The sequence below is a fragment of the Ammospiza nelsoni genome, chromosome 4 (genome assembly GCF_027579445.1).
Source record: "Ammospiza nelsoni isolate bAmmNel1 chromosome 4, bAmmNel1.pri, whole genome shotgun sequence".
NCBI lineage: Eukaryota > Metazoa > Chordata > Aves > Passeriformes > Passerellidae > Ammospiza > Ammospiza nelsoni.
In genome coordinates, this window is record NC_080636.1 from 5,833,000 (window position 1) to 5,857,535 (window position 24,536).

The following is a 24,536-nucleotide window of genomic DNA, read 5'->3' on the forward strand; positions in this document are numbered from 1 at the left end:
ATCCCAGAGAGGAAGAGGAGCTGGGATCCAGGGAGGAGAGGAGATGGATCCTAGAGAGGAAGAGGAGCTGGGATTCAGGAGATACAGGGAGAAGAGGGTCTGAATGCCAGGGAGAAAAGGAGCTGGGCTGCAGGGAGCAGAGTCCTGGCTGCTGGGGTGGGACAGGGGCAGCAGAGGACACGGGCAGACCCAGAGCAGGTCCCCAGGCTCACGGCACATCTCTGTCACAGGCGCCACTCGTACCGGACTGGGCAGGACATCGCCAACTGCGGGACCTGCCGGGACTGTGCCTGCATCATCTACAGGTGAGGGCCAGCCCTGGCTCCAGCACCCCTGGGCTCTGCTCCCCTGCAGTCCCAGAGCTCTCCCCTGGCTGGGAGGCAGCAGGGAGGGTGACAGGGAGGCAGCAGGGAGGGTGACAGCCAAGTGCACACCTCCTGTCCCCATGTTGGGGACACCACACACAGAACACTTTTGGGTGTCTGGGCTGTCCCTGCAGATCAGATCAGCCAGGGTGCTCTCCATGGAGGAGCAGCACCTGGAAGGGGCTGCTCTGGCACCGTGGCAGAGCATTTCCCTCCTGGAGCAGCAATCTATGGGGGAAGCCTCGCTGGCGGCTGCTGCGTGGGCTCGCTCCAAATGCAGCCTGCATCCTGTTGTCCCCGTGCCAGCTCTGCACAGATGCTGCAGATGGGCTCCTGCCCCTCACTGTGGTTTGGGAACACAGGGCCTGGGCTCTGCTCCCCAGTGCTGGCTCTGGGCCAGGGTTTGGAATCCCCTCCCTCTGCCGCACGCTCTCCTCAGATCCCATTTGGGCTGTGGGAAAAGGCATCTCATGCCCTCCCAGCATTGTCTTTGGGGGAATTGGGAGGGTTGCAGTTTTGCTAAAGCTTTCTGCCCTTCCAGGCACCCCTGAGTGTCCTTCTGTCCCTCTGGCCAGTGCAGGTGGCTGGCCAGGTGTGTTCCCATTTGCTGTTAATTAGGGGATGCTGATGCTGTTAGCACTGGGATGTGTAGGACACGGTGAGCTGGTCCCAAGCCATGCTCTGTGGTGCACCTGTGCCACTGCCCTGCCATGCTCTGTGAGCACTGTGCCCCCTCCTTGGGGCACCTCAGGCTGGGGGTGCCTGGCTGGGGTCCCCTCGTGTCCCTGTGCTCGGTGGCAGTGCTGCCTCAGCGCTCCTGCTCCCCATACTTGCTCCAAGGGGAGTTTGGAGCTGTAGCTTTGGGGAACTTCAGGCTAATGAGGCCTGATGAGCCTGTCCCCAGGCAGCATGGCAGCGGCACAGATGTCACATCTGTGGGAGGTGGCTCCCCGGAATGGCCACTGGGGACTCGCTGTGGCTTTCACTGCCCCCGTGGCATGAGGAGAGGTTCTGGGGGAACACGGGGTGAGGGAGCAGGGGCAGCACCCCAGGGATGGCCCATGGAGGGGATCAGACCTGCCTGTGTCCCACCCTGGGGTCCCACGGCAGTGCCATCCCCTCCCTGTGTCACTGCAGGGAGCTGAGGCTGCTCCCTGCTCTGCACCCCTCACCCCGATCTCTGGAAATGCCGAGGACACTCCTTGTCCTCGCCAGGGGAAGTGACAGGAGGTGACACGAGGTGACAGGAGGTGCCAGCCCGCCGGGGGGGGGGGGGGGAGCTCGTGGGGCGCTGCCCGTGTGCAGGGTGGCAGCGCCACGTGCCCGTTCCCGGGCACACTCGGTGTCACCTCGCTGATGCGATGGGACGGGGCCGGGCCGAGGAGATTGAAGCGCGTTCCGCCAGAGGGGACAGCGCAGCACGAGGCTGCCAGCAGCCAGCCCGCACCGCAGGGTGCGTGGGGACACCGGGGACTGCGGGGGCTGCGGGGACACCGGGGGCTGTGGGGACACCGGGGAGTGCGGGGACACAGGGGGCTGTGGGACACCAGAGGCTGCAGGGACACAGGGGGCTGCGGGACACCAGAGGCTGCAGGGACACAGGGGGCTGCGGGGACACCGGGGACACCGGGAAGTGCAGGGACACCGGGGGCTGTGGGGGCTGCGGAGACACCGGGGCTGAGGGGACACCGGGATTTGAGGGGACACCGGGGCCTGCAGGGACACCGGGGGCTGTGGGGACACCAGAGGCTGCAGGGACACAGGGGGGCACCGGGAGTTGAGGGGACACAGGGGCCGCGGGGACACCGGGGACACTGGGGGCTGTGGGACACCGGGGGCTGTGGGGACACTGTGAGCTACAGGGACACCGGAGGCTGCAAGGACACAGGGGGCTGCAGAGACACTGTGGGCTATGGGGACACCGGGGGCTGCGGGGACACCAGAGGCTGGGGGACACTGAGCTCTCTGATGGCTGTGTTGGGGACACTGAGCTGCCCAAAAGCTGTGCTGGGGACAATGAGCTGCCCAAGGGCTGTGCTGGGGACACTGAGCTGTCTGGGGGCTGTGCTGGGGACACTGAGCTGCCCGGGGGTGGTGTTTGGGGGCGCGGGGGCTGTGACAAACAGGGGGCTGTGACAAACAGGGGGCTGTGACAAACGGGGGGCTGTGGCAGATGGGGGGCTGTGACAAACGGGGGCTGTGGCAAACAGGGGGCTGTGGCAGGTGAGGGGGCTGCGACAAGGGGATGCCACGCTGCCCCCTGACACGGTCCCCGCGTGTCGCAGCGTGGAGCACGATTTCCGCCAGCAGGAAGGTCGCTTCCAGCGGGTGCTGAGCCACATCGAGGGCGACGCGGGGCCGAGCTCCCCCCCGACGGCGCTGGGGGCGGCGGGGGTGGCGCTGGGGGCGGCGGGGACCCCCTCCCCGCCCAGGCAGGAGCCGTCGCCCGTGTCGAGGCTGCCGGCAAAGCTGGACGTGAAGAAATCGCGGCGCAAATGCTTCTGGTTCCTGTGAGCCCGGAGCGCGGGGCGCCGGCCCAGCACTGAGCCCCTGCCCACCTCTCCTCCCTCCCTCCCTCGGTAGGGTTTGGGTAGCACCAGCTTTTCTATTTTTAACCATTCCGTTGAACGCGGGGAGCTCGGGGGTGTGGGAACGGCGAGGGGAGCAGCGGCTGTACTTAAGGAGAATTCAATAAATTCCAAGGAGACGCTATTTTTGTTACATCCTCTCCCGCCTGTGCGCTTCTGTTCTGGAGGAGGATGAGGATGAGGAGGGGGCAGCGGCTGTTTTCCCTGGATTTCCCTCTGTTTGGGGTTCCCTGAGGTGCTCCAGACTCAAAGCAGTGCCCAGCAGGGGCTGCTCAGCCATCCCTCCCATTGCTTCCTGCAGGTTAACTGGGAGCACCGAGGGTTTGCACTGGGCAGGGACAGTGGGGAATGGTCTCTGTGAGGTTCTGGCCTGGAGAGAGGAGATCTGTCCCCAAAAACCCCGGGTGGAAGGGTGGGGTGGGCAGGGACCTCATGGGTGGGGAAGATTCACTGGCTGGTGACAGAAATGAGGAACTCAAATATCCCTGCAGCCACTGGATGGATGATGGATGGATGGATGGATGGATGGATGGATGGATGGATGGATGGATGGATGGATGGGGATGGATGGATGGATGGATGGATGGATGGATGGATGGATGGATGGATGGATGGATGGATGGATGGATGGATGGATGGATGGAATCCATGGATGATGGAAGGATGGATGGATGGATGGATGGATGGATGGATGGATGGATGGATGGATGGATGGGCACTGCCCTGCTGCAGGCACAGGGATTTTTGGTCCCCTCAGCCCTTCCCAGCAGCTGGAGCTGGAGGGTCTGGGAATCCCCACAGAGGCAGGGGCTATGGCAGCATCAGGGGTTGTGCAGGGAGAGCTGCCAGAGGGCGCCTGTGGAGCCACGAGCGAGCAGCAGGAGCGCGGCACAGCCGAGGATCGCTCTGTGCTGCCCTGGGCTGTGCTGCACCCTCATCCCTCATCCCCCCTTGTTTCCATCACTGCATTTCACCCTCATCCCCCCTCGCCTCCATCGCTGCCCGGCGCTTTCAGCTTTGACTCACAGAGCCTGGGAACGAGGGGTAGAAGCAGGGATGGAGCCCAGCGCGACCCCGCATGCATCTCCTGCCTGAGTCACGGCTGAATCACAGCCCGGCGCTGGCATCGCCGCACGGCCCCGGCGGCGGAGCCTCCGCTCCGGCTGCCCGCAGCTCCCTGGGCACGGCACAGCAAGGCACGGCACAGTACGGCACGGTACGGCACGGCACGGCACGGCAATTCCCCGCTCCGAGCTTCCAGATCGCACACCAGCACAGCGCATCGCCCACCCAAAGACGCAGTGCAATTCCTGGGTTTGTCCCCAGAAAGATGCCGAGCCCCGCTGGTCCGGCTCTGTCCCCTCCCATCGCTGCTCCTCTGACCCGCCTCCCTTCCCGCGTGTCCAGCGTGCTCCTCACGCGTTTTTGGCAGTAAAACTGCGACGGTTCTCCGGGTTCAGCTGATATTTCCAGATAATGCAGCCCAAACCCATCGCTGCTCCCAAAACAGCTTTTCCTGCCCCGCGGGCAGGTAAAGGTGGGATCAACTCTCATGGGGTTGAAGCAAGAGCAGAATCTTCCCCCAGAGCATCCCACCATGCTCTCCATAAAGGCTATTTCAGGTTTCAAAGTTAATGAGATATTTCGCCACAGTTTCTGAGCTTTCCACCCCATTCCTGGGCTTCCTGATGTTGTGGGGATTAAGGAACCACATCGCCCTCCCAGGACACAGCAGCTGTCCAGATGCTCCAGCTCCTGCTTCCCCCTGCATCCCACTGGGCACATCCCTGGCATCCATCCCCATCCTGCTGGGTGCTGGCAGCAAGGCCAGCAAGGAGCAGAGCCAGTCACACCCAGCCAGGCCCCCCAAAGCAGTGTCACCTCTCCCGTGGGGCACAGTGGGACTCACCCTCAGCGGGTTCTCCCGGTCCAGGACGATCACCCTGCGATTGACCGTGTGGAGCAGCCGCTCCAGGATCACCTGGATGTGCTTCTTCACCTGTGCCTGCAAGGTGAGAGGTGGCAGGGCCATGGCAGGGCACGTCCCAGCTGTGGGAGGTGTCCCAGCACGGCTCCTTCAAGGGCAGGTGACATCGGGGTGGTGACACGGGAATGGAGCCTGATCCGGAGCTGGAGTCAGAGCGAGGCAATGTGCTCCAGCAAAAATATGGGATTTGGGATCTCTGTACAGCTCAGCCCTGCACACAGAGGTGCACAGCTCTGTCCACCTCCCTGGCACTGTGGCCACCTGGCTGGGGACAATGGCGACAGCCAAGGATGGCTGAGGATGATGAGGATGGTGCTGGGCAGGTAAAGGTGGGATCAACTCTCATGGGGTTGAAGCAAAACAAGAGTCTTCCCTTGGAGTGTCCCACCACACTCTCCATAAAGGCTATTTCAGGTTTAAAAGTTAAGCCCAAAATGAGATTTTTCACCACAATTTTTGAGCTTTCCATCCCATTCCTGGGCTTTCTGGTGCTGTGGGGATTAATGAACCACCTCACCCTCCCAGCACACAGTGTCCAGCTCAGCTCCCACTGTCACTACACTGCAGGCGGGACACCTGAACCCCCCAAGGGCCCCCAAAAGGGACCCCAGAACAGCAGGAAGGGCAGGAACAGAGCCCTGTGCATTCCCAAGCCATTCCCTGTGTTGCAGGGACACTCACCAGCTCCGCATCCCCACGGTCCTTGTGCCGTGCTCGCAGGTTGTCTGCGCTCTGCAATCACCAAAACAGAGCTGAGACCCCCAGGAATGGCCCCAGCCCACCCCAGACAGGGCACATTTGGGTGGCTGGGTGCCCACCATGTCCCTGCCTCATGTTTGGGGCCATCACTCCTCATTTTGGAGTGTGATATTGCCCAGGGGCTGACCAGCAGAATTTCATAGGAGGTTTAAGGCCATTGAAATTTTAGTTACATTTGGCCTGTCCCAAAATAGAATTGGGAAAAGACAAAAAGTAAAAGTGCCTTGAATCAGAAAGGAAACCAAAGAAAAATAGGAAACAAAATCAGAAATCATACTCATGTCTTATTACTTTGTTGTTTGCCTTAAGTAATGTGATCCTGCCTGTGAGTCAACCAAAACCCAATGTTTGGGTGACCTTGGCCAATGCATCAGGTTTGGATACAATTTGTTTGATTTATTCAAATCCAGAAAAGCCATTCTCCACCTGCTTGGTCTGGTTGGCCAATACCACAAAATGTCTCTCCAGATCTTTCATGATTTATTATCAATGTGATCTCACCTTCCTCCCTTCCCTCATTTTCTTCCTCCCAGCTCTGCAGAGCTGCTGATGTCCCCACCACCCTCAGGTTAATGTCATCCCTGAGCTTGGAAGCCCCTTCCCCACTCATGTGGATGTTGGGCAACCCAGCAGAAACTCACTGAGGTGGAAAACACAAAGTTTGTGTCCCACCCTGGGCATGTCCTGCTGGAATGGTGACACCCACAGTGAGTGAACTCCAACAATACCCTGGCCAGGAATTGGTGATTAACCTCACTCCGAGGGGTTTGGCCAGGTCACTGCCCAGCTGATTCCTGCTTTACCTTCTGGGCCTGGTAGAGAACTTCCAGGATGCTGCTGAGCAGCTCGATGCAGGCGTCCTCCTCCTCCCCTGCCTGGATCAGCTCCTGCAGGATGGGCAGGGCTGCCTGCAGCACCAGCTCCCTGCACTCTGGGGGGACAAGGGGACACGGGCATGAGGGAATTGTCCCCAGTTATGGAGCCACCTCAGCCATGAGGGAATTGTCCCCAGTTATGGAGCCACCTGGGATGAGGCAGCGGAGGAATCCCTGCTCAGAGACTCCCCCCCAGCCTGTGCATGGCCTCTGGGTGGGCTCAGCAAGGGCAGTGCCCCCAGGACCCCTCTCACCGTGGCACTGGAAGGCTTTGCTGCTGGCAATGTCAGTCAGGCACTGCAGCTTCTGCTTCAGCAGGCGCTGGGGCTGCAGGTTCCCCACAAAGTCCCTCAGCACGGCCCTGCCAGCAGGAGAGGGGTTAAAGCAGGAGCTCCAGGTTCTGCTCAGAATGGGGCTGATGGGTGGGGGGACCCCCTAAACTGGGGCAGGATGGTCCCACAGGGCAGCTGTGCCCACCACAGGCACCCAGCAGGCAAACCCTGCCTGAATTCCCAAAATGAACCCAGCTGGGGCTGAGTTCCCAGGCTAAAATTGAGCAAAGCTCCCCAATTTTGCACTGGGAAGGGGGTCAGGAGGTGATCCCAGACCCCCCTGCTCTGGGCTGGATGCAGGGACAGAGGTGGCTTTGGCAGGTGCTGAGCAGGACAGGGGGTTGGTGGGGACACAGGGACCCTACCCCAGCGTGGAGGAGTCAAAGATCCCAAACACGTCCTCGAGGATGGAGGGCAGGTACTTCAGAGCTGCTCCCTGCAGAGACACCACAGAGCTGCCTTCAGACAGGATCCCAGAGACACAGTGTCACCCCAAAAACAGACACAGCAACACAGTGTCACCCCAACAACTAACACAGACACACTGACACAGTGTCACCCCAAAAACACAGACACAGCAACACAGTGTCACCCCGACAACAAACACTGAGTGACACAGTGTCACCCCAAAAACAGAGACACAGTGACTCAGTGTCACCCCAAAAACAAACACAGACACAGTGACACCCCAAAACAAACACTGAGTGACACAGTGTCACCCCAAAAACAAACACAGACAGAGACACAGTGTCACCCCAAAAACACAGACACACAGACACAGTGTCACCCCAAAAACAAACACTGAGTGACACAGTGACACCCTAAAAACAAACACAGACACAGCAACACAGTGTCACCCCAAAAACAAACACAGACACAGTGACACCGCAAAAACAAACACAGACACAGTGACACCCCAAAAACAAACACTGAGTGACACAGTGTTACCCCAAAAACAAACAGATACACTGACACAGTGTCACCCCAAAAACAAACACAGACACAGTGATACCTCAAAAACAAACACAGACACAGTAACAGTGACACCCCAAAAATGAACACAGACACAGTGACACAGTGACGCCCTAAAAACAGACACAGTGACACAGTGTCACCCCAGCAAGAGGACAGCTATTGCCTGGCCTGGGCACACTCCCTGGCACCCCAGAGCCCAGCTGAGCCCTCCAGGGCCCCCCGTGCCCCCATACCTGGGAGAGCAGGGTGGGACCCTCCAGCGGGGACTGCATCAGCTGGTTGAGGGCAAGGAAGAAGCGCTGCAGGGAGCGCTGGAACTCGGCCACCTCCTTCCCCTCGTAGAGCCTGCAAGGGCCAGAGTCACCATGCTGTCACCACACTGCCACCATGCCCCACTGCTCTACTTGCTGGGAATGCCCCACGAAGGCAGGAATGATCAATCTGACTCCATGTTCTCAGAAGGCTCATTTATTATTTATATATAATTTATATATTTATATAATTTTAATTTTTTCTATATAATTTGTATATAAATTACTTATATTATATTATATTATATTACATTACATTACATTATATTATATTATATTATATTATACAATACTCTACTAAAGAATACAGAAAGGATACTTACAAAATGCTAGAAAGATGATAATGAAAACTTGTGACTCTCTCCAGAGTCCAAACACATCTTGGCCCCGACTGGCCAAAGAGTGAAAACAACTCCCAGCAGAATCCAATGGAACAATCACCTGTGGGTAAACAATCTCCAAACACATTCCACATGAGCACAACACAGGAGAAGCAAATGAGATAAGAATTGTTTTCCTTTTCTCTGAGGTTTCTCAGCTTCCCAGGAGAGAAATCCAGGGTGAAGGGATTTTCTCAGAGGATGTGAATGCTACACCACACACCTTCCCTGGCATCTATCCTAGATTGCAAGGCAACGTGTGTGTTCTATCATTATCTGTCAGGTGGGGCAGTTATCTTCTGTTCACTGGGCAGTTTTCTTTATCTCTTCCACAGTCTCCCTCCGGGGGATCTCTGCTGTTAATGGGCCATTAATCATTAATTATCTTCTGTTAATGGGCTAGTGAGTGTCCCTGCATAGCTGATAAAATTCCATCATCCCACGGGGAGATGCTCCGCCCAGGGGAGGAGCCAAGCATTCCTACCTGGATCCAATCTGAGCTTTGGGACACCCCAGCAGCCTTTGCCCCCTGCATTGCCAGAGGAGCAGCTTTCTGCTGCCCTGCATGGCCAGAGGGAGCCCAGGCCCATCTGCAGCAGCCCTGGAGCTGCAGAGGAAAACTCCCCCCTTGTGCAGGATCCCTGCTGCAGCAGAGCCACAGCTGGCACTGCAGGAGGGCTGAGCCCCCCTGGGATGGGGCTGGGACACCTCCCTGACACACAGGGGGCAGGGACTGCTCTCACTCTGGCAGTGTTGTTCTTGTGTACTGCATTGTTTATTTTATCCTTTCCTTTTTTTCCTTTCCCTATTAAAGAACTGTTATTCCTGCTCCCATATTTTTGCCTGAGAGCCCCTTAATTTAAAATTTATAGCAATTCAGAGGGGTGGGGAGGGTTTGCATTCTCCATTTCAGGGGAGGCTCCTGCCTTCCTTAGCAGACTCCTGTCTTTCCAAACCAAGACACATGGGTTGCTCCAAAATTTTACCTCAAAATCTGGGGACAATGAGCACTGGCAGGGAAAGTTTTGCCACTCTCAGTGGTGGCTGAAAAGGAGAAGCAGGCAGAGGAAGCAGCAAGGAGGAAGCAGAGAGGGACAGACGTCACCACGGTGCTATTGGGGCACTGAGGGGACACAGGGAGGTGTCCTAAGGTGGGGGACAGGGCTCAATCACCCTTGCAGCTACCTGGGCTCCTCAGAGGAGCTGCAGGCTCTGCTTGTCCAGCTCCAGCAGCAGCACAGGCAATCCCAGAGGCAGCAATCTGCAGCAACTGGCTCTAATTACAACCCAATTCCTGTCGATTACAACACGTTCAGAGCACTTAGAGGATCTGAGGAGCCTGTGTTATTGCATGTTGAGATAAAGGGAAGCTCTATAAAATCACTAAATGTCCTCAGGGATGCCTCTGCTCCAGGCAAACTCATTCAGGGGCCTGTTTGCAAACAAGCTGGGTAATTAATTTCTGCTGCCAGGAGCACTCTGAGCCGGGAATGTGCTCACACAGGAGGGAGACGCAGGTGCTGGGTGTGAGGTTCTGGAGCACCTGGGAGGAGATGGAAGTGGTGAGGACAAACAGGGCTCAAACCCTGTGGTTAATTAACTGTGGTTAATCCAGAGTGGGGCAAATTGAGTGTGGCAGTCCCTGGGGACACTGGGACACCAGCACAGCTCCCCAGTGCCACTGGGAGGGGACACAGGTGTGGCATTCACATTCTCTGAAAATCCCTTCACCCAGGATTGTTCTCCTGGGAAGCTGGGAAGCCTCAGAGAAAAAGGAAAACAATTTTTATCTCAATTGCTTCTCCTGTGTTGTGCTCATGTGGAATGTGTTTGGAGATTGTTTACCCACAGGTGATTGTTCCATTGGATTCTGCTGGGAGTTGTTTTCACTCTTTGGCCAGTCGGGGCTAAGCTGTGTCAGGACTCTGGAAAGAGTCAGGAGTTTTCATTATTGTCTTTTTTAGCATTCTGTAAGTATCCTTTCTGTATTCTTTAGTAGAGTATTGTATAATATAATATGATATAGTACTATAATAGGATATACTATAATATATAATATACTATACTATAATATACTATAATATACTATACTATAATATGATATAATATAATATAATATGTAATATAACTAATTTATATATAGATGCTATATAAAATATAAATATATATAAATTAGAAAAATATATAAATATATAAATTATATATAAATAATAAATGAGCCTTCTGAGAACATGGAGTCAGATTCATCATTCCTGCCTTCATCAGGGCATTCCCAACAAATACAACACACAGGGATCCCAGCACATCCTGGGCTTGGGGTGCAGGAGGCAAAGCCCTCATTTCCCCCCAAAACAGCTTCCTGCTGAACCCAGAGTGCCTGGGAATGGGGTGACCCCCCAGCTTTCAGTGCCAGCAGTGCCCACCCCATGTCCTGTGTGTGTGGGGGGGGGGGATCCTTCATTGCCCCCTCAGGACACTTCAGCTTTTGGTGCTGCCTACGTAGAATGAAAGAGGAACATCTGGAGATGCCAGATTTCCTGATTTCCCCCTCTCCCACGCTGGGAGGGTGTTTGTGCATCACCCAGGCTGGATGTGAGCCCCGTGGAGAACAAGTGACACCAGCCCTGGGGGGACTCTGGAGGGGCCTGGGGACACCTCGACCTTTGAGCTGTGGAGGCACCCACCCTGTTCCTCTGCTCATCACAGCAGGGTTGGGCTTGGAGGGCACATCAGAGACCCCCCAGCTCCACCCCCACTCCCACCAGGCTCCAGGAAACCTTCCCAGCACATGCAGGGGCACAGATGCCCGGGGCACTTTGCCATTTCCATCGTGGGAGGGTTTGAAGAGCTCATTGGAAACTCCCTGTCAGGGGTGGCAGAGGTCACTGTGGGGCAGGGTCACTGTAGGGCACTGGGAGCACTGGGAGCCACTGGGAGCACTGGGAGGGACTCGGAGGAACTGGGAGCACTGAGAGACATTGGGAGGACTGGAAGCACTGGGAGGCACTGGGGGCACAGCCAGCACTGGGAAACACTGGGAGCACTGGGAGGCATGGCCAGCACTGGGAGCACTGGGAGGTACTGGGAGCTACTGGGAGCACTGGCAGGCACTGGGAGGCTCTGGGAGCATTGGGAGACACTGGGAGGCACTGGGAGCACCGGGAGGCCCGGCCCAGCAGCACTCACTGCGCGAAGAGGCGGCGGGAGCGCACGATGAATTTGAAGATGTACTCCAGGGCTTTGAAGGTGCGCGGGAGGGACTCGCAGGGCTCGCCCCGGCCCGCCTGCTCCACGTACTGAGTGAGCACCGCCAGCAGCTTCCTGCGGGAGGGGTGTCCTGGCTGTCCCTGCCCTGTCCGTCCCCTGTGCCCTCTGTCATGGCTCCATCCTGGCTGTCCCAGCCCCATGCCAGCTGTCCAAGCCCCATTGCAGCTGTCCCAGTCCTGTCCCCCACCCTTCCAGCTGTCCCAGCTCCACTCCAGCTGTCCCAGCCCCCATCCTGGATGTCCCATCCCATTCCAGCTGTCCCAGCCCTGTCCCTCCCTGTCCCAGCCCCATTCCAGCTATCCCAGCCCTTTCCCACCATTTCATCGGTCCCAGCCCTGTCCCCCCTGTCCCCACCATCTCAGCTCCATCCCAGGTGTCCCATCCCTATCCTGGCTGTCCCAGCTCTGTCCCAGCCCCATTCCAGCTGTCCCAGCCCTGTCCCTCCCTGTACCTACTGTCACAACCCTGCCCCCCACCCTTCCAGCTGTCCCAGCCCCATCCTGGCTGTCCCAGCCCTTTCCCTCCCTGTCACCACTGTCCCAGCCCCACTCCAGCTATCCCAGTCCCATCCTGGATGTCCCAGCCCATTCCAGCTGTCCCAGCCCTGTCCCAGCCTTGTCCCCCCTGTCCCCATTCTCCCAGCCCCATCCTGGCTGTCCCAGCCCTCTCCCACCCCATTCCAGCTGCCCCATCCTGTCCCCCACCCTTTCAGCTCTCCCAGCCCTGTCCCAGCCCTGTCCCCCAGCCCATTCCATCTGTCCCAGCCCCATCCTGGATGTTCCAGCCCCACTCCAGCTGTCCTCCCCCATTCCAGCTGTCCTATCCCAGTCCCAGCCCATTCCAGCTGTCCCAGCCCCATCCTGGATGTCCCAGCCCTGTCCCTCTGTGTCCCCACTGTCCCAGCCCCACTCCAGCTGTCCCCCACCCCATTCCAGCTCTCCCAGCCCCATCCTGGATGTCTCAGCCCCATTCCAGCTGTCCCAACCCTATCCCTCCCTGTCCCCTCTGTCCCAGCCCCACTCCAGATGTCCCAGCCCTGTCCCAGCCCCCATCCTGGCTGTCCCAGACCTGTCCCATCCCTGTCCCCCACCCCACTCCAGCTGTCCCATCCCTGTCCCCCCCATGCCCCAGCCCCTCACTTGTAGGCCAGCGTGGCGCTGAAGTGCTGCCTGATGTAGGCCTCCAAGACGGTGTTGAAATGCTGGAACTTTCTGTCAGCCACCAGCCTGACAATGAAAACCTGAGGGCAGCAGGCAGGGGCACGGCTTGGCGTGGGCAGGGGGACCCCTCTGCCACCCTGAGCCCACCCTGAGCCATCACTGGGGTCACTCTTGTGGTAAAACACCTTTAAATGCTGCTGGGATTGTCCCCCAAAGGGACAATGTCCCCCAGAACAGCCCTGCCCTGTGCTGGGTCACTCAAACCCCATTGTCCCAGTCCCACCAGTGCCCACCCTGCACTGGGGAGGGCTCAGACCCACACAGGTTGTGCTCACCAGGGCGTCAAACACGAGGGTGTCATAGACATCGGTGTCTGAGTGCTCCATCATGATGGAGAACAGGGCATCCAGCGTGTCCTGCAGGAACTGAGGGGACAGCAGAGCTCGAGGGATGATCCCAGCACTGCCCAAAACCCAGTTCTGGGCATGGGGAGTGGGGGGCAGGAGCCAGGGAGGGAGGAAATGCTGGCGGTACCTTGATGACCTCTCCTCCATCCACGTTCATCAGCTTCTGGAGGTTCCCACAGAGCAGGCTGGGCTTGGAGCGCCACTTGAGCAGCCCCAGCAGGTTCACTGGGCAGGGGGAATGGGGCACTGAGGACTCTCTGTCACACCCCAGTGTCACCAACCCCCTGCTCCCCCACCAGGAGCAGCCAGGACCCCTCCCACAACCACTGAGACCCCCTGAAGCCAAGCCCATAAAGCACAAACCTTAAATAGGTTGTGGTGGACAAAATTGTGCTACAGGAAGGGAATGAATGGAGCAGCCTCATCCCTGAGCCCTCCACACTGAACCACAGCGCCCTGCACCTTGCTGTCACTGTGTGTCACATCCCCAGGCCACCAGGTCACGTCCCCTGAGTCCCCTGCACTCAGCCAGAGCAGGATGAGCCATTCCCACCCTCCAGCCTTGCAGCAGATGGGAGAGCCCAGCCCATCACATGGGCCCTTCCCCTGGCTGAGGGGGCACCAGAGCAGCCCAGGGATGCTGGAAACTCCCCTGAGCTGACCCAGGCATGAGGGAAAAACCACAGAGCTCCAATTCCCACCTCCATTTGGAGAGAAGGTCATGGAACCTCCAGCAGCCACATCCAAGTGGGAATCCCACTCGTTGTTGCTCCTCTCCAGTGGATGGCAGCCCCCCAAAATCCCCAGATGGAGCTGATCTCCCCAAAAACATCCTGAGCATGGCCAAACTGAGCCCTCCCACATCCTGAGCATAGAAAAACTGAGCCCTCACTGTCCCCAGCTCTCTGTCCCATCATGATGGACACTGGAGAGCCAAATATCAGAATTATGGTCCAGCAGGAGCTAATCCAGGGATGGGGGTGAAACCACAGAGCTTCAATTCCCACCTCAGTTTGGAGAGAAGGTCATGGAGCCTCCAACAGCCACATTCAAGTGGGAATCCCACTCATTGTTGCTCCTCTCCAGTGGATGGCAGCCCCAAAAATCCCCAGATGGAGCTGATCTCCCCAAAAACATCCTGAGCATGGCCAAACTGAGCCCTCCCACATCCTGAGCATGGCCAAACTGAGCACTCACTGTCCCCAAATCTCAGCCCAGTGTGATGGACCCTGGAGACCCAAATATCAGGACTATGGTCCAGCAGGCGGGAGCACCACCGGCGAGGGGACACAGCCCCAGCTGCCCCCGCTCTGTGGGGACCCAGCACTCACCGTTCTGGGTCAGCTTGGTGGAGCAGACCAGCGTGGAGATTTGGAAGCTGTCCCGGCCGGACGGGGCCAGGGCGGCCGCGGCCCCGCTCACTCGGAAGGAGGAGCCCGAGAGGAGCCGCGGCTCGGGCGCGTTCCGCTCCCAGGGCAGCGACAGGTACGCGCTGGCATCCTCCAGCTTCTTGCTGTCACCCTGCAGGGCACAGCACAGCGACAGCTGAGCCATCCCCGGCGTGTGGGGGCACCAGCTGTGGGGTTTTATGGGTCTGGATTGAAGGCACTTGTGTAAGAGCCGAAATGAGGGATGTGGGACTCCAGGCAGCTCTCTGAAATGCAGTTTATTCCATCCAAGGTCATGGGTGACAGAGCTGTGCCCACAGCTGTCAGCTCCAGCTGCAGGCAGGCCTGGAGACCCTGAGTTTAGGTTATAAATGCATTATATACTTTTCTTTTGGTCACAATGCATTCTATACTTTCCTTTTGGTCACAACATATTATATTCTTTTGGTTACAATGCATTGTATACTTTTCCTTTGATTACAATGCATTCTATACTTTTCTTTTGGTTACAAATTCATTATATACTTTTCTTTTGGTCACAATGCATTATATACTTTTCTTTTGGTTATAATGCATTATATACTTTTCTTTGCTGAGCATCTTCATACAGTAGAACCAATCTATACCTTAACTTTTATCTCTAGCCTATCATAACTACTGTAATAACCATATTCATGTTACTGTTCTCCAATCACTAAAAGTCAGTGCATTACAGTTTAAGCTAGAAGTTGTTTTTCAGTTTTCTTGCAGTGGAAAAATCTGAGCCTTTTTTCTACTTGCAGCATTTGCTGACTTGTTTGCCTGTGCTCTCTTTCTGCTTGGTAAAAACATCTTCTTGTTTGGGGTGGGTTTATCCTTTGCTCTAAGCCATAAAACCCCTTCTAACTAACACAGCCTTTGCCTCCTTGGTTATCCAGTGAGACTGGCTCAGCAATTCTTTTCTTCTGTATCAAAACTTGCTTCCATCTCTATTCCTTCATCAGATTTTACACTCAAAAATCTTTCTGCTAAGCATCTGTGAGACTTTCTTGTCAAACTTTAACCTTCCCAACACACTTGAGAGAGTAATTTGTGTTGGGACTCAGGTGTTTGTTATTTCTTATCAGTAAAACAGTCTCACTGCTGTGAGTTCTGCAGCTTTTCATTAGAAGGCACCAAATGGCCAACAATCTCTTGTTCCAAGGTCTTTTAAAGCTAAACTATCCAATCAAGAGCTGACACCTGGATTATTTTCCCTTTTAACCCAATAACTGATCCCACAGAGCTGAAATGGGGACTTTTCTGCCCAATTACAAAATGCCACCCAAACCAATGGAGAAGGAGGAAGAAGCAGCATGAAGAAGAAACCCAGGATGACACCCTGTGCCCTCCATCTTGCTTCCATCCACAGCACACTAAAAATCCCAAAACCTCAATTTCTCACCCAGTGATACACCTACACTACTCTCTATAATCTATTTCACACTTTTGTGGATTCCAGTCTATCTTGAAGTGTGGGAAACTTTCTCCATGAATGAGGGTCAAATTCAATGTTCCACCCAGGAGGACTCACTGGGGTCACTCTGAGTGACCTTCCCTGCTCTTGGCCAGCCTGGGACGTGGGGGATGACCACAGCCAGCCATGCTGCAGCTCACAGACACACATCCCTCCCTGCCTGCTGCCTGGCAGGGTGAAACCCCTACAGATGAAGGTGGCAGGGAGGTGACAGAGCTGTTTGCTGGTGGCTTTTCCCCTCCAGGACACATCTGGAGCTTGTGCAGGGAAAACTGTCTGGAGCCCATGCAGGGAAAACTATCTGCAGCTCAGAGCAGCTGGAGATCAAGAGCTCTGAGCAGCTAAAAGCCCTTCACTCACATTCCTCTGGTAAGCAGAGACAAAAAGATGAAATATTTTCTGACTTCCCAGCCTGCCAGGAAGAGCCAGAGCCAGGCAGGGAGAGGATGGAGCAGCGCAGGATGTGGGGCTCAGCAGGGCAGGGACAGCTCTCTGAGGGGAACAGGGGCTGTGCAGGGCTTGTTCTCCTGGCAGGGAGGTGTGGGAGGTTTGATCTCCCTGCCACATCCCAAAGGTGCCCAATGCTGCTGCTGTGGAGGGGACAGTCCCCAAAGAGCCAGGGAGCAGAGCCAGCGCCGAGGGCCACGGCAGCAGTTCAAGAATTTGGGTCTTTCACCCAAAAATAAAGCAGGGAGGGAGGGAGGGAGGGAGGGACATAATGATTTCAAATGTGCAGGAGCCTCAGGGAGGAACAGCGTGGTCTGTCCCTGTCCTGGGCTGCCACAGCAGGCAGGAGCCATCCCAAAAAAAGGCAGAACTCAGGGAGGGACGTGGATCTGCCTGGAGAAGCTGTGGTCACGTTGCCAAAATCAGAGACAACCCCCATGCAGCAGCTCAGGGACACTGGAACTCCATGAGCCCAGACGAGGCCCAAGAGGGGACCCCAAAAGGGACCCCAGAAGGGACCCAGAAGGTGTCAACACACTGGGAAGAGCCCTGAGCTCACTCTGGCAGTGGGGACCAGCTTGCACCACCCACTCCTCTTGTCACAGCAGTCCCAGTGAGGTGAGGGGACACCAGGTAAGGGAGCAGCACCTTCACATTAAAGCTGACAGCGTTTTTTCCCAAATGAGCAGCGATTTTTGCCTCCCCCCCACTGTCTCAGAGCAAACCCCAGCAGTGCAGGGCTGGTGAAATCAGGTGAAGCGCAGCCACAGCACGGGGACGTTCCCTGCCCGTCACAAAGGCTTAAATCACCTTCTCCCAGAGCAAACTTGGCGTTCCAGAGGAGCAGCACAGGGATTGGAGATGTGTGTGCAGAGAGACCCTGTCACCAAGGACAGCAGGGACAGCAGGGAGGCACCACAAACCCTCGGGGACACCACAAACCCTCGGGGACTTTGGGTACGTGCCACCAGCGCCGTGGCTCAGGCAGGGACTGGGATCCTGGCCCCAGAAGTGCTGCTGCCCCACAGCTCTCCCCACTTTAGGGGGTTCTGGGGTCCCCCCATACCTTATAGAGCACCAGGTCGTGCTCCCCATCCCGCAGCGTGGTGCCATCGGGGCGCATCAGCCTCACAAAGGCCATGGAGAAAATCCGCTCGCTCCGGTCCTTGGCTGGGGGGACACAGCGTGAGGGGGAGCTGCAGGGGACCAGGGACACGGCCCCAGGCAGGGACAGGCAGTGCTGGCACCAGGGGACACTCACAGTCACTGGAGGAGCGGTGGCGGAAGGTGAACCTCAGGTGGGTCCTGTGCACGTCCTCGATGGGGACAGCGATCTGGGGGAGAGAGGGGCCAAGGTGAGGGCAGGGGCTGTGCCACCGGCTGGGCAATGTCCCTGTGTGCCACAACCTGACCAATGTCCCTGTGTGCCCTCACCTGGGCAATGTCCCTGTGGCCAATGTCCCTGTGTGCCCCACCTGGCCAATGTCCCTCAGTCCCCCACCTGGCCAATGATGTCCCTCTGTGCCCCCACCTGGCCAATGTCCCTCTGTGCCCACACCTGGCCAATGTCCCTGTGTGCCCACACCTGGCCAATGTCCCTCTGGCCAATGTCCCTCTGTGCCCCCAACGATGTCCCTGTGTGCCCAGGCAGGGGCTGTGCCAGACCATCCACTGCTGCAAACCAACCCCACGTCCTCCCCAGTGAACCAGTGAGGCCGAACTGGGAGCACTGGGATGGGGACAGGGCTGCAGGGCCCATCCCTGTCACAGACATGTTTTATGAAGAATCTTTTCTTTAGGATTTTTCCTCCTGAGAAGCTGAAAGGCCTCAGGAACAAAATGTAAACATTGATTATCTGCTGCTGTGGGATGCAACAGGTCCATCTGTGATTGGTCTCATGTGGTTGTTTCTAATTAATGGCCAATCACAGTCAGCTGGCTCAGACTCTCTGTCCCAGACACAAACCTTTGTTATTCATTCCTTCTATTCTATTCTTAGCCAGCCTTCTGATGAAATCCTTTCTTCTATTCTTTTAGTATAGTTTTAATATAATATATATCATAAAATAATAAATCAGCCTTCTGAAACATGGAGTCAGATCCTCGTCTCTTCCCTCATCCTCAGACCCCTGTGAACACCGTCACACACCCCCAGGACTGGGTGACCATCCAGGGGTCACACTGTGACCCTGGCAGCACGTCCATTGTCCCCGAGATGGGACCAAGGACTGCCCCCCCAAAATGCTTGCTCTGAAAGGGACCCCCTAGAGCAGCAGGAGGAGCGAGTGGCACATCCAGGAGGGGCTGCAGGGCTGTCCCACCCCAGCCCCGGTGTCCCCACACCTTGAGGGTCTCCATCCAGCGCTGGTGCCGCTGCTGGTAGTAGACAACAGAGCGGTAGTGGCTGCTGGGGCTGTCCCCTGCTCCCGCGTGGATCACGTTCTGCAGGAGGAGACACCTCGGGATCAGCCCCATGACCTCGCAGGGAGGGGACAGTCCCTGTCCCAAACCCCCTGCCCACACCCCCCTAAACTGCCTGGTGCCACCTCGAAGGGGACACATGGCCCTCCCAGGGATGGGGATGGAGAATTGCAGCCCATCCCTCAGGAGCCAGGTGAGAACTGGGGACAGAACACCTGGAGAGTGACAAGAGCCACCCTGGGGAGGTGACACCTGGGTCTGACCACCCTGTCCGCAGCTCCTTCCTGTCCTGGGGACACTGGATATGGCCAGGGGGTCTGGCTGTCCCCAGGGCAGGACAATTTTATCTCTGTCCCAATTCCTTATTGTCACTTTCCCATTTCTTTATTCCATTCCCAGACCTCTATTTTCAGCAATTCCAGAGGCCCAAGAGGCTCCTCCAGCCTGGAGGAGCTGCTGGCTCTACCCAAAGTGAGGTGACACAGGGGACACCTGCCATACTCAATGTGACACAGGGGACACCTGCCATACCCAAGGTGACACAAGGGACACCTGCCATACCCAAGGTGACACAGAGGACACCTGCCATACTCAATGTGACACAGGGGACACCTGCCATACCCAAGGTGACATAGGGGACAGCTGCCATACCTGCACCACGTTTCCTGCCTCGTCACACACACACACTGTCACCTCCACGTTCTTCTGCGTCTTCTTGCTGCCCTTGTCGAACTCGCCCTGCACCAGGGTCAGGTAGATGTCGTTCCTGACATCACCTGTGGGGAGAGCCCCGTCAGCCAGGCCCTGCCACCACGCTGCCACCCCCAGGGATGCCCAGGATTGTCCCCAGCATGCTTGCCTGGCATTATGACCTCCGGGTAGCCCAGCTTGCGAGCCACCGCCGTGCTGCGGTCCACCAGGTGCGGGTGGTCCTTCCTCACCTGGCTCAGGTCTCCCCAGAGCACCTTCAGGGACACCCAGAGCCCTGCAGGGACCACAGGGATTTTTCAGGGGGTGACAGGGTGACACACAAGTCCTCGATCCCTCATGTGACAAGCAGGTGGCCCAGGGGACACAGGGTCTCTACCTTGTCCCTTGTGGTTGATGTCCTTGCCCTCCACCGCCTTCCGGATCATGGTGTGAAGGAAATCGCCATCAGCAGCCACCCTGGGAAAGCCACATTTGGGGGAAAAATCTTTCCTCTTGGGTCCTTGCACCTCTTGTCCCCTGGCAGCCAGGTGCTGTCGCCATGCCAGCCAGGGGATGTCCCCATGCCAGCCAGGTGCTGTCCCCATGCCAGCCAGGGGATGTCCCCATCCCACCAGGTGCTGTCCCCATGCCAGCCAGGCCCTGGGGTGCTCCTCCCTGCCCTCCCAGCCTCCCCTCGGGGCTCACGGGTGGACAGGGATGAAGTGCTGCTTGTCCTCGTCGCTGTCACACGTCCCCCTGGCGATGTCGGTGATGTCCATCACTGCAGTGACACACAGGTGGCGCCGTGCCAGGGGTGACAATCCCAGCCCAGAATGGGGTCATAGGGGGAGCTGAAGGCAGGGGAGCTCCCCAGGGCTGCTCAGGGGGGGTCCCCTGTGCCAGGACAGGGCGGGTGAAGTGTCCTTTGAGCAGGGACAGCCCCGGAGGGGGGACAGTGTGGGGACAACCATGGGGTTGGGGTCTGCAGGCAGGGAAAAGGGACAGCGGGAGCAGCCCAGGGACATCACAGATCCCGGTGTCGTGGCTCTGGGGGAGTGCCAGGGTGGTGGCACGGGGGTCCCCGGGGTCCCCAGCCCCACCTGAGATGCCGAAGGGCCGGCGCAGCCCCGTGCTGAGCTTGCGGCTGTGGCTGTCGCGCAGGTCCATGCGCCCCACGCGGATGATCTGGCACACCAGGAACAGCCGCTCCCGCTTCAGGTCCGCGCTGCCCAGGTCCTGCGGGACACACAGGGCAGTGTCACCCTGGCAGCGCCGCAGGGGATGCGACAGTGACAGCGCCGCGTGACCTCGGGGTGGCGGTGGGCACAGAGCGTCCCTGCTGTCCTGCACTGTGGGGACAGTGGGGACACGGCCCCGCTGCCCTGGGGGCTCCTGCGCACCCCAGGAGTCCCCAATCCCCGCGGTGGGGACAATGCCAGCCCCAAATCCCCGCGGTGGGGACAATGCCAGCCCCAAATCCCCGCGGTGGGGACACCGACGGACCCAACGGGTCACCCCAGAGCAGGCAGTTTGGCAGCGGGGGGAACCTGGCATGGTGTGAGGATGTGGGGGGCCCTGTACCCCGGCTGGGGAGGGGACCGGATCCTTTGGGGGCCGCCCCTGCGCCAAAACCTCCCAGCGGCGCTAAGGACAAGGGATGGGGACACGCCACAACGCTTGGGGACACATCAGCAGCGAGCAGAGCAGAGCAGAGCGCAGAGATGGGCGAGAACCGGGGGCGGCAGCGCAGCCCAAGTGCTGATGCTGCTCATTAATTAACATTGATTTTCCCGCCTCATTTGCATATCGATGGCTCCGCGGCGTCCCGGGGGTCAGCGCTGCGCTGCAGCCAAAGCGCTGAGTCAGCAACGGGGGCGTGGGACGAGCGGGGACGGGACACACCGGGACCCCCAGCACCGGGAGGGGACCCCAAGGGACAGCCCCACGGCAGGTGCCACATCAGGGATCAGCGAAGGGGCTGGGGGTCCCTGGGCAGGGGGACTGACCCGGGGGCACACGGGGCACCGAAAAGCTGCGGGTGGGGGCAAATCTGCAGGAGGGGCAGCAGCGCGGCTCCCCAGGCTCTGCGCTCACCGTGAACACCACCCTGAGGTTGTTGAGCAGCTCGATGTCCTGCGGGACGCCGGTGCTGGCCCAGCGGATCACGTAGTTCTCGCTGCGGGGTGGGTGATGGTTGCGGTGGGCACGGGGGTGGCAGAGACCCCAACAGCTCCCATCCCACGGACCCTCCATCCCACCAGGGTCCCCAGTCGCGGCACAGGCACTGGGCCAGCCTGGCTGTCCCCTGGTCGCCTCAGCAGTGCCTGGGGCAGGACAGGATGGGCTGTCCCGTGGGATATGGCGCCATGACAATAAAGGGATGTGTCCCTTCCCCCTGTGACACCGCTGGGTCCTCAGGGCTGGGCAGGACGGGCAGCATGAGGGGAACGCCTCAGGGGGCAGCAGGACAAACACCCAGCACAGCAGGGACAGGGGCAGGGGTCTGTCCTGAGCCCCCACCTGATGATGCGCTGCTCGCCGGGGTCATACAGCGCCATGAAGAGCTGCGCCTCCTCCCCGATGTGGCACACGAAGTTCCGCACGCACAGGTAGAGGTTGTGGGAGGGCGAAGCAGCCCCGTGGGTGCCGCGACCTGGTGCCCTCTGCTGCGAGCTCTGGGGGACACGAGGTGGCTCAGCCTTGTCACCTCCCCTGGCACAGGGGACATCAGGCTCTGGGACAGACATCAGGCTGGCAGCAGCCTCACCGTCTCCTCCTGGAGGCGCTGGCTGAGGGTCTGTGCCGCCCTCCTGTGAGCCTGGAAGAGGCTGATGACGCTGGTCCTGTCGGGGTCCAGGATGTTCTCGTCCTCATCCCGCACCACCAGGTCCAGGGCGAGGATCCTGCAGGGGCCAGGGTGGGGTGAGACAGGACCGGGGGCACCTGGGACTGTGTGTCCCACCAGGGGACACTTGTCCTGCACAGGGTTGGGGGCACAGCACAGATCCTACTGGGAAAGGGGACAGCAGCTGGCAGCACCAGGAACATTCCTGTCCCAGTCATAACCCTTGGCCAGGTGGCTTGAGCAGCTGGTGGCACAATTACTGTCCCCAGCCAGCACGGGACAGCCAGCTGGGACGATGAGGACACTGGGACAGCCAGCCAGGACACCAGGAGGACACCTGGGCTCCAGACAGCCTGTGCCAGAGGCAGATCTGGGGTCCCTGTCCCCAGCCTCACTTGTTGCCATAGTCCATCCTGCCGGTGACCTCCTTCCTGAGCCTCAGGAGCTGGTCCTTGGGCAGCGTCCCCGAGAGCAGCTGCGAGCGCTGCTCCATCAGCTCCTGCATCATCCTCTTCACCTGCCCGTAGCGCTCCGTCTGCCCGGCCTGCAGCACCACCACGGGGTCACCGGGGCTCCCCCAGCCTGTCCCCAGATGTCCCCAACACCCAGAGCCTCGTCCCTCACCACGTAGAGCTGCTTCCAGATGGTGGCCCACTCGCGCAGCGTGGTGGTGATCTCCTGCACCATGGGCATGTCGGAGGGCACCGCGCTCTCCTCCAGCCTGGGGGAGGCACAGGGAGCCCTGGAGCACCCCAGGACCGCAGGGAGCAGAAAGTGGAGCTCCCCAACCCCTGCCTGTGCCCCCCAGACCTACCCCCTCTGCTCCACCGTGGCGCCCTTCAGCCGGATCAGCGAGGCAGGGAAGATGCCCTGAGGGAGCCAGAGCCATGGAGATTTCCCTCAGGAGGGCACAGCTGGGGGCTGCCAATGCCACAGGGTGCCCAGCCTGCCCCCCTCCAGACACCCAGCAGGGACAGAGAGCCACCAGCAGTGTCCCTGCTGCCACCAAACCCCAGCAGCCTGTCACCTACCCGGGCAGCCCTGTTCCGGAGCGAGTACCCGCAGTACCAGCCTGCCAGGGGAGGGGACATTGTCAGCCGGGCTGGGGGACCTGGCCCCGGCTCAGGGACAAAGGAGGGGGCAGGAACCCTCACTGGGGGTCCCCCTTACCCTCGGAGGCCTGCAGGATGTGCACCATCTCCCCGATCTGCAGCGGCAGGTGATGCTCCTTGGTGCGCGGGAAGTTCCACACGGCTGTGGGAAGAGGGGATGGGGGTTTGGAGCCCTGCCTGGAGCCCCTCAGCAGCCCCCAGGCACCTGCACCCCACAGCCAGCCCCCCATGGCGCCCCCCAAAACAGGCCCTGTCCAGCCCTGAGAGATGGGGCAGAGCCCTGGCCCCACAAACAGCTCAGGGATGAGACCCCAGAGCATCCCGACCCCACACAGCCCACACAGAATCCCCCAGCCCCACACACCCCACACAGAATCCCCCAGACCCTTTTTGGCATTCAGGGGTCCCTTATGGGTCCCCTCTGCCTCCACCCACACCCTGGGTGCCAGTGGTCCTGTTCCTGGCACAAGAAGTGTGGGGAGGGAAGTGCCAGCTGAGCCCCTGCCCGGGGATGGTGGCACCGGGACACAGGGACAGTCTGGTGGTGCAGGGACAGGGCTGGTGGCACAGGGACAGGCCTGTTTGGGGACAGCACAGCCGGCGGCAGGGGAGGGGGCGGTGCTCTCGGTGACCAGCAGCTTCCTGCCCGGCTGTGCTGTGGTTGTCCCTGTCGCTATTTCTGGCCCCAGGGAGAGCTCTGAGGCAGGCAGAGGTGGTTTGGCCCCCAGATTT

At 58.6% G+C, this 24,536-nt stretch overlaps 1 protein-coding gene across 1 annotated transcript in view; it reads right to left on the minus strand.

Moving 5' to 3' along the window:
- LOC132072090 (dedicator of cytokinesis protein 2-like) overlaps positions 1-24,536 on the minus strand; it is a 52,926-nt gene that overhangs the window by 25,307 nt on the left and 3,083 nt on the right. The window contains 27 exon segments of the mRNA XM_059470087.1: positions 4,863-4,958; positions 5,622-5,672; positions 6,503-6,630; positions 6,829-6,935; positions 7,272-7,342; positions 8,115-8,226; positions 11,759-11,893; positions 12,979-13,079; positions 13,335-13,424; positions 13,534-13,631; positions 14,738-14,927; positions 17,803-17,906; positions 17,998-18,070; positions 19,080-19,178; positions 19,809-19,933; positions 20,017-20,142; positions 20,245-20,324; positions 20,553-20,628; positions 20,948-21,083; positions 21,942-22,023; positions 22,368-22,522; positions 22,615-22,750; positions 23,088-23,236; positions 23,317-23,434; positions 23,507-23,562; positions 23,724-23,764; positions 23,863-23,946. Of these exon segments, the coding sequence (XP_059326070.1) occupies positions 4,863-4,958; positions 5,622-5,672; positions 6,503-6,630; positions 6,829-6,935; positions 7,272-7,342; positions 8,115-8,226; positions 11,759-11,893; positions 12,979-13,079; positions 13,335-13,424; positions 13,534-13,631; positions 14,738-14,927; positions 17,803-17,906; positions 17,998-18,070; positions 19,080-19,178; positions 19,809-19,933; positions 20,017-20,142; positions 20,245-20,324; positions 20,553-20,628; positions 20,948-21,083; positions 21,942-22,023; positions 22,368-22,522; positions 22,615-22,750; positions 23,088-23,236; positions 23,317-23,434; positions 23,507-23,562; positions 23,724-23,764; positions 23,863-23,946 (2,819 nt within the window).